Here is a 10,525-nt window from a genome sequence, read left to right as displayed (position 1 = left end):
ACATTGCAACTCCTAAATTGGTGCAAATAAATAATAGCGAAACACTTCTTGAATTAGTTCATCTTTCTTTATCTTTTATCATTTGGCAACCTCTAAATTCGTAAAAATAAATAAATGACCTTTGTTATGCACAAAACAAACTTTTTCGAATGGCATACATAACTTAAGTTGTCTCAAAACATCAGGTAATAATAAATGTACAAATTTCTTGGCCTACTTGTGTTTATTTGTATGTAATTATTATAATTTCTAACCAAGAATACCTTCAAACTCAAAATATGATAAGATTTTTTTAAATATCCTAGCTAAGCCAAATGAACACACACATGCATACACACAAAGAAAACTCATCAAAGATTGCCTATTCATTATGGGATGTAGAACACCATTGTTAGAATGTCTATTCTTTAAAAGAAATTGTAAGTTATCTTATAATCAACTCTGGATTTCCATTTTCTGTTGAGAATGGCAGGATTAGGAGATGAGATGACCATTAGGAAAACTTTTATTCACAACAAAAAAAGAAATACGTACAACAAAAAAAAGAAGAGTGTAGATAGAACAATGATTATTTAAAACATAAAAACCACAAGAAGGATCGTTGAAGACGTGAACCATTTTTCAACTCTATAAAAGCATATTTCTTTTCCAAACAAACCGAATTCTAAACCACATTCATGAATCAAAAAAGAGGCCATCCAAAAAATGGGCAAGATTCTCTATCTTCATACTACAAGAGCAGAAGCCAACTATATTGTTCCTCCTCCTCTCTTAATTAACTCCATCAAAGAAATCCGAAGCTAGCTTCTGATACAAAATGTATTGTCTATGAATTCATGCTTGTAGCATGCTTAATGATCTCTTATCACATTGCTAGTGTCGAGTTTATCGACCTAAACATTGCACTAGGATTGCTCAACACATTGGCCACATACTCTTTCCTGTAAATTCAACCAAAAGCCTGTTAATAGTTAGAGACATTGCAACACCGTCAACAACAGATTATGATGATGCAAAACCAACAATTCACTATATACATGCGTATACGAAAGATAAATTCTTTGTGAAGGAAAACCAAATTATGCAAATATTTAAAGTAGATATATCATGATAATGCAAGACTACCTACTCATGGGTGTGGATTGTCTTGTCTTTGTAAAGACATGTTATTGAAAAAAAAAAGAGAGGAATACTAGCTGGAGATAAGTCTCACTTAATCTAAAAATGTTTTTTTTTCCAAATAGAGGAAGGAATGAATACTAGTTATTGGAGATAAGTTTCACTTCATCTAAAGTCTGTGTGAAAAGTTCAAGGAGGTGACTGATAGTAACAAGAAGAATACAGACAGATTATAACAAGCTCCTGAACCGATTAGAGTGTTACCAAGACATTCGCTTCATAGTACATAAAAATGATAGCCTATCACTCCTCCTACAAAGAGAGAAAGAGAGGATGATAAATTTACCTCGACTCTATCTCATCTCCATCAGGTTTAAGAAGATCGATCCTCGTGGGAACCTCTGTGTATAGAAGAACTGCCTGCGTTGGTAAGGTAATTGGTAGATTAAGATTAATGAAACCGAAATAATAGTGAGGGAATATGATCAAGGAGTGTGTGCAAAGATCAAGGATTGGTTGATCCTAGTATTTACGCGCCGCGAGTCAAAAAGATAATCATATGTACCTTAATGTAGTCTTCGGTGTCGAGCGTGAATCGATGGTACATTCCTGGCGGCAAGGTAATCATATCGCCCTTTTTGACAGTAAACCTTATCCAGCTGTTATCGTAATCTCTTATGTCCCAATAACCTGCGTAGAAAGGCTAGATATGATTAGCATTAGCTTAGCTGCACTTCCTAGTTATAAGTGCAATGCTACACATACCAGGTTATCTATATATATATATATAACATTACACAAAAACAAGCCTAGGTTTTTAGTTTGCATATTGAAGCCTAATTTGAATATCTGCTCGACGATGGTGCCGATGGCTTCTCTACCCTCCTCCTCGCGTTTTCTTGCTTTCAAGTCTACTTTCCGGAACATCATCATGCCCAAATTTGTTTCGCCCAAATCCTCGCACACGCACACTTCGTCTTCTCATGCTAATGCTGCTCGTTGTTGCGTTCCGCATGAGAGAGCAAGACGGAGACCCTACCTTCGTAGCTCTACCCTTGTAGCATATCGTTCCCTTTCCAAGACTTTGGAGGAGGAGGAGGAGCAAGCTATCAGCAAGTCATGCAATGTTGAAATACATTTTCGCTGCCTGAGGTGTGAGTGCAGAGTCACCACAAATCATACGTTGATGGGATGTGTGACCACACCACCATGATCATGACATAGGTAGGCGCTGGTGGTAGATAAAGTTCCGTGAGTTGCCCACTGCAGCACAGCACAGTGGAGGAGGGCGACGTATATATGCAAGAAGATGAACGTCGTTGACAGCTACTTGACCGGAATTTGGGTTGCTTGGGAGCCAATAGGGTTGACGTTGGTCGGCGCGTCGTACATGTAGGAAGGGGTAATCAATAATTATGCAATATCATCGAAGATTTTCATGACCAAATAAAGTGACTGATTTGATTTACCACGGCCTTCAAGGATAAGTCGGCTTTCTTCATAGGGATGCAGATGTTCCTGAAAGAAGTGTTCAGTCTTCTGCTCAAAGTTGTCCATAACGCCAGGTGCTACAGTTATCGTCTCCTGCATCATGGTAGTAATTACAAACCAAAATCATATCACATATGCATGCATGCAGTAGTAGTAGTAGTAGTCGTCACCTTCATTTGCATTAGTAAGCTGCACTAGTACTGCGTTTTTATAATGCCATATCATAGGAATCAAATACCAAACGATTAATTATTGCTAGCTGCAATAACAAGCTGATTACCCAATAAACGTAGCCATGGTCCCCTTTTACTCTCTCGAGCGTAGGGTCTCTCTCCCAGTTGCAGTCAACATCTATTTTCCAATGTAAGACGCCGAGTTCTACACGAAAATTAAATTAACAAAGAGTAAAACCTCCCTTAGGCCTTGAGCATCATGACGCAATCTTTAACGCAGCAAACAAGCTGACTGTTAAGCTTACTGTGCGTTGAGTTGATAACGAAAAGAGTTAAACTTGACGAAACATGTCACCTTTCAAGTGTTCCTCTGATACTGGGCGATTAGGAACGTATTTGTGAGGAAGCCTGCGGTCATCATCTGCGGGATTGTACACCCAAGCCTCCATAGCTTCTTCTAATTAGCTATCCTGCGAGAAAGCAAGCTGCCTAAGGACGTTAGTCTTGTGATACCAGGAAGCTAAGCTGGTACAAAAACCTCAGTATAAAAAGGTAACCCCCCAAAAAAAAACTACAAGTAATTGATGAAAAAAGCAACGCCATGTACACAGACAAGGAATTAAACGCTTCGCCGCTCATAAGAAACGCAATGTTGTCTTGCGCCTGCTCCCCACAAAACTCTTATATAGAGAGGTGTGAGCCATATTATATTAATTTCTTTCATTTTGTGAGAACGATGCGCTCTAGTTTGACGAAGGCCGCAAGTGTGAGCATAATTTCATTTTGTGTGAAATATAAACAATAAATAGATCACATTTAGATTCGAGGGTTAAATATAAATAATACTAAGATCACATTTAATTTTGTGTAAAATATACACAAAATAATAAGAACACATTTAGATTCGAGGGGACGCTAGGCGAACACCACAGCTTTGCTTTGCCTGCTACCACAATGCAAAAATTACACTGGACACAAGGTTAAGATATTAGCAAGCCCTTGCACCTCCAATATCCCACTGCACATCATCTTATGGCCCTAAACTAAGCGGGCACACAACCATCCTTGGGCTTCTCTGCGCTTATTTAAGCCCTATTCTAAGGTGAGAGTCTAAACAACATCCAACCACTACAAGAGATCACCCTAATACCGTAATACCGTCGTATATACCGAAGATTTAGATTTGGTTTTTTTGCCTAAAACTACCCACACTGATCATTATCACTGTCGGTATTGAATCGTCAATAATATTTATCGCTCAACCGTTGTCTTTATAAACTAGTATACTGATGCTACCTACTGTGATTGGTATATGCATCGGGCATCGATGTTTTTACTGACGTAAATATCGATGCAAATATCAATGTTTATTTCGACATAAATACCGACACTGGTATAAATCTTTTTTTTTGGGTGAAATGAGACAGATTCAAGTAGTTTGTCCCAACCTGTCTCGTTGTGCCCATACTACCTAGCTAGTAACTTTAAATATAAACACATTAAAAACAAAGATGTAGAAAAGATAATCAGTGTGGAATTCGGAAAACTAAAAAGTGCACAGATATTCATATTCAAGATGCGATAACTCATCATTGACATTAAGAAACCTCACAAGAAGTATAAAACTCCAAATACGGTATTAGAAAATCTTGATACTTTGGAAATTTTGCAAGTTGTCTTGCAAACAAAAAAAAATAGTGGATCTAGCGCTCTTAAAAAAATTACGAACATAGCTCTTACAAAGAACATTTGAAAGTTGTCTTACAAAAAAAAAGAAACTAAGAGGCCCATGTAAGAGCTACTAGTCGTGATCACATCAATGCATCTTTCCACTTCTCGTGGCTTCGACTTGCTAAATATGCTAAATACTCTTCCTTCAATGGGCATGGTTATACTAAAGAAGAGTATGATTTCACGTGGTGTCACGGAACTACATCCTTGTTTGACAAGATGGAGCGAGAAAGGCAAGAGCTCAATTGGGCCCATATTGTCAACCATGTAAGTATATAATATCGTCAAACATTAAACTTTTTAGTTTTCTAAATTTCACACATAAATTATGTGTATCATTTATCTTTCTGTACTTTATCTTTTTTATGTTACATTGTCATGATAAAACTTATGGTTCTATTCCTCAATGTAGGGAGTATCTTGCAAAAAGAAAGAGATGAAGACTTACAAAGTATGTACAAAAGTGAACGATGCCACCAACACAAAGGTGAGAAGTACCTGAACCTTTGAGGTGTATTTTATGAGCATCTCATTGTAATTGCTTGTACTTATTGGGGGTGTTACAAACCTCCACCTTAGCTTTCCTTCGGTCTTTGATGTTGAGATACATGGGCTTACTCTTTCTTTTATTTAAATTTACATCTCACACCTCAAACCTTCAATGGCTCATTAGATCTCTCATTCTCTTGAGCATGTAATTATTTGTTGAATTGCTGGAAGAGATTTGAGACTAGGAACCCTCTATGAAGCTACTCAAGAATGCAATTCTTTTATTCTTCTGGTTGGTCATGCCACTTCACGAGGATGTCATGGCTAAACTGCACACTACAGAGGTGAGTGTCAATACCCTACCACCTGGCTTATCCTCAATGATGGACCTATCATCATAGCATCTATAGGAGTATAGGGACCCTGATGCTATAGAGCAGGGAGTAAAGGGAGTGCGAGAAAAAGGAGTGTCTACCCAAGTGAAGTCTAGAGGGATGCCACGAGTGGCTCTAGGAATGAAACCCAAAGTTATTGTAGAAGTGACACCCTGATAAGTATATGGAGTAGTCTTAACAAAATGTGTAGGAGGATGATGTGGTGTAGTAGTAGCATCACTACCACCTCCACATAACAAAATGTGGAGGATGATGTGGTGTAGTAGGAGGATGATGTGATGTAGTAGTAGCATCACTACCACCTCCACATATACTAGTGCTAAAAGAACCACCACCACTAGCACTACCACTTCCATTACCACTAGCCCTACTACGTAATGGCTACTACCACTATGGCTACAATGAGACCTGTGTCATGAACTCTTTGCATCACTAGCAACAGTTTGAACACTCGGGGTGGTGGGACTCAATGAGTCGAGAATGGGTGAGGTGAGCTCCAACCAAGCTATCTCATGTTGGCTCAAGGGGGAACACTTGGAAGGAATTTTGGATCTCATCCTATGTGCAGTCTCGTAGATTACTAGACATGGCTACTTTAAAACAAAACGTGGATTCAGCTCAAAACAAAGCATACTTTTGAATAGAAAATCATAAATATAAAAAGAGCTTGTGTGTACGAGCTTACCTCCAGTGGTTGAGAACAGCTAATGTCTCAAATAAGGTGAAAGACCAACAATAGCTTACCTCCAGTATGTATACTCTATAGTCTATGTATACATAGCGTGCATAGTGTATAAATACATTCTTATGCCTATACACGCATTCATAATCTATGCTCTATACTTTATGATCTATGCATACGTAAAGAGTATGCATGTTCTATGCATACGTAGCATGCATACCTTATACATGCATAGAGTATAGATTAAGCATAGAGCATCTATACTTTTTATGTGTGCATGCTCTATAGTTTTTATACATGTATAGAATATAGACTATGTGATCTCTATGCTTTATGCATGCATAAAGAGAGCATGGTTTATGCATGCATAGAGTATGTGTGCTCTAGGCATGCATTGAGTTGTGCAAGCTCTAAGGCTCCATAGAGCCACCATAGAGCATGTAGTATACTCTATGCATGCATAGCTCTTTATGCATATAGCCTCTATAGAGGACACATTAAGTAACGACACATCTTTCCATTGTAAATCCAGCATGCCAATAGGTTGCTATGCCGTTTACTCAGCATTTGGGTTGAGGTGTTGTAGTAGGCATTATGGCTTGTGGGGCTGTGATGGAAAAGGTAAATCCAATTGTGTTGAGGTTTGAAATAATTAGTGACGAGCACTTGCACGTGTGCGGCACTCAGAAGTCTCATGACCACTCTCTCCTTGAATAAATATGTACCTTTTCTTAGCCTTCATTCCATGTTGGATTACTTTCAAAAAATTTGTGAAATTCATCTCCGTTAAAGTGTTACCCACCACTAAAGTGTTACCCTTAGCAATGGGTTTAATAGTAGAAGTGGTATCACATTTAGAATCTAATGCTTTGGCTCCCTTGACCATCAGATTATCTTCTACTTGGATGGCATTTGTTGTGTTACTTTATCCCACATAGTGATCCTTCTAATGACTAAGCCATTATAGGAGGTCGCTTCATGCGTAAGGCGACGGATGAACCTATCCACAGTAGGGTGATTATTTGAATAACATTCAGGTGGAAGGCAATGAGAGTTTGAATGCTTGAGACATCTAATGAAATGTCTAACTGATTCCTCTTCTTCTCTCTGGGCTTTGTGTAGCTATGAAGCTAACCACTAGTTTATTCTCAGAGGTGGGTACATATGGCATGATTTGAAGGGAAGCCTCCATTGCAATTTGAGTCTCATCCAAATTCTCTTCCCCCCCACTTCATCCATCCCACTGCCATCTCTAGAAGCCTCTTTCAACTCATCAATTGATGGAGGACTAACTTTCTCCACTGTTTTCCTTTCGCAACACTCGATTGCTCTTTCTTTTCACTGTATGTCTTTGTTTCGTGGAATTTTTTCTCTCCATCTTCTGAACACAAACAAACACACAACTAAATCATGCTTGAAGAATATGAATTAGTCCTTCCACATTACAACAACTACAACATAATAACTCCTAAGAGATTCCATACAATAAAATGGCTCATGACATAACACTTTAAGTTACCATACATTAGGGAACAAGCCAAGCTCAAGGTAACCATGATTACCAACCTGGACTTCATTAGTCCTTATGATGCCATGCCACCCCTTCTCTTGCACAAAGATGCTGATCATACTACAATGTCACACCATTAAAATAATGAAGTTTGTCTACAACACAAATCGGAACCACCCCGCAGAACTACCACCGAGACTTAATCCTAGCCTTGCATAATGTATGGTACAAATGGTGGAACGCTCATTGATTTTCTAAAACCCAGCCATCCGTGTGCCATGGCCAAAAGCATTGGGAAGTAGCCGGCATAGACGTGGACTACTTGTCAATGGTTTTGGCCATGGCAGACGGATGGCTTGGCTACCCTTGGATTCAACCTTGGCCTACATATGCCCTACACATGGCATGGCTAATTAAAAAAATGCTACAAAGCTTAATGCTATTCTCATGCACAATGAAGACATTGAGAAGTAGAGAGGAGGAGAAGAGCACTTGACTCTTATATATAATGCACAAACCCACATCTCTTAGAGCCCATTTGTATTGGCACCCCCAAAATGTTTGGTGTCATGCCTCCAATAAGGGTAGGAGGCACAGTGTGAAGGGTAGCCAAGTTCCATGAGATGTGAAGTCTATATGAAGGGTAGCGAGGCTATGTGTGTGCCATTTGCCAAATCCATTGTTGGGAAGCACCCCGCATCGACACGGGTTGCTTCTCAATGATTTTGGCCATGGCACACAGATGACCGGGCTACCCTTGGATTCACCCTTGGCATACCCATGCCATATGAAGGCTAGGGCCAGAACCATTGGAATGTAGCCTGCGTAGACGCAAGGTGCTTCCTAGTGGTTTTGGCCATGGCCTTCATATGGCTTAGGTTTTGATTTCCCCTTGGCCTACACATGGCTTGTCTAGCCTTTGTTTTGGACTGTCCCATCAAACCAATCATACACCATAGAGTACCATGACCTGCATAGCGATAAAAATACATGCAAAAAACAAGCAGGCTTTTTCTGGATTGAATAAAAATATACTCCCCAAATAGATAGTGAGTATAGCCTTTGTTTTGGGCTTTTCCATCAAACCAATCATCCACCCTAGAGTACCACGACCTGCATAGTGAAAAAAATACATGCAAAAAACTGGCAGGCTCTTTTTGAATTGAGTAAAAATATACTCCCCAAATAGATATTAAGTACACCCAACAACCATGCAGTTAATCAGTCTAATTAGTCCTTCAACACTGTGGATACATATGGCACTATTCTTTTCAAATGGTTATGGCCTTGGCCTTCATATGTCTAGCCTATCATTGGATATAGACATTAACTCTATGTACAATTCTTACACATAGAAACCCTCCACATAAAAACCCTTATCATCGAGGAACTACCTAAAAGAGTTGCTTATTCTTGCTTAGGAATTTTCCATGTATGTCTATGTGCATGTATCTTCTACCTCAAACAATGTATTGGTGCAAGTCTATGTGCATGTCTATATCCATGGTAGCCAAGCCAAGTGTAGTCCAAGGCCACACCATTGGGAAGCAACCCACGCCAATGTGGGCTTCTTCCCATTGGTTTTGAACTTGGCCTACATATGGCTAGGCTACCATGGAAATAGAAAAGGATGGGCTACCATGTGGATCTCTTTTCTACTCAAATGTTCTATTGTACCAGGAAGTCAAACATTAGCCTCTACCAATTTTGCTTGTGTGGCACTATGAATATCATCTCTCAGTATTTCAAATCACCCTTAGATATAGATCCCCATGTTTCCCACTTTACATAATTCACATAGATGGTATATCTCCCTTGCCATTGGAGATGCTCAAGACTATGAGAACTTGAAAGCACTTGTATAAAATGCATCTTGCACTTGATGCTGCTTGCACATGTTATACAATGAACTATATAGAAATCAATACTACATCACTATCTTCAAATTACCCTCCCCAAAGCTATGTGTAGGTTAAGGCCACACAATTGGGAAGCAGTCCATGTTGACACGGGCTGCTTCCCAATGATGTGGGCTTGGCCTACACATGGCTTAGCTACCATGCACATAGACATGGCTTGTCCACCATGAATGCATATGATGTGCAGCATAAACCGCACAACATAAACTGCACAACATAAATCACACAGCATAAAGCGCACAACATAAATCCCAAAAATTCCATACCATGCGCAGCATAAACCTCATGATTCCATATCATATCAGTAGCAAAAACCGCACAACATTAAAAAAATTAAAACCTGTTGTTTATACAAAAGGCATTTAATAGATTTTTTTTAAAAAGGGTCCCCTTTTTTTAAAATTGAAGAGCAAGAAATATGTAGAAAACATTATTTCCAACCATGACAAACTTGTGCGCATCCGCATCCAAATCCACATAAACAAAGGGGAGATTTAGCGCATGCAAGGCCTTCTGATTTTTACACAATAATAGGGTCAATGCATGCTTGGATGTAGCCATTTTTGGTGAGGTTCAGGGCATTTTTTGTATATAGGTAACTTTCTCGACCCATAACTTATGCATTGCTCAATGGAATTCGACAAACTTGGTATCCAAGCAATAGTGCACATTCCAATCTTCAATATGAGACAAAAAAAACACAAAAGCAAAATTTATAATTTGATCATTAAAGTGTTACAAGTTTGATGTGGCGTCTGAGGCATGTGTTTTAAATAGCATATGTTATAACACTTTATGCAAAAATGTCAAAAATTTGTTCTGCACATACATGCAACCAAGTAATCATTCTAAAGTACACTACGTGAGCTTCTTCTCAACCATAGGACACATTCAATTGAGAACATCTGGTCAATGTTGTGCTAGAATTTTGCATACCCATTCGAGGGCACGCTCCATAACCTTTTTTTGGTTTGTTGAAAACCTAAAGGGATTGAAAAAATGGAATCTACACTAGT

At 39.0% G+C, this 10,525-nt stretch overlaps 1 protein-coding gene across 1 annotated transcript; it reads right to left on the bottom strand.

The window, feature by feature from the left end:
* Positions 1–865: 865 nt before the first annotated feature.
* Positions 866–3,232, bottom strand: LOC147630925 (uncharacterized). The gene is made up of 6 exons (XM_086808988.1): positions 3,139–3,232; positions 2,891–2,988; positions 2,589–2,703; positions 1,685–1,809; positions 1,466–1,539; positions 866–941 (listed from the first exon to the last, which is right to left on the bottom strand). The coding sequence occupies exons 1-6, from the start codon at positions 3,230–3,232 to the stop codon at positions 866–868; spliced, it is 582 nt and encodes a 193-aa protein (XP_086665114.1).
* Positions 3,233–10,525: the final 7,293 nt, after the last annotated feature.

Source organism: Cibotium barometz, chromosome 15 (genome assembly GCF_041138505.1).
Source record: "Cibotium barometz isolate CiBa-2024 chromosome 15, ASM4113850v1, whole genome shotgun sequence".
NCBI lineage: Eukaryota > Viridiplantae > Streptophyta > Polypodiopsida > Cyatheales > Cibotiaceae > Cibotium > Cibotium barometz.
Note: the sequence above shows the minus strand (reverse complement) of the source record. Positions and strands in the feature narration are given on the sequence as shown.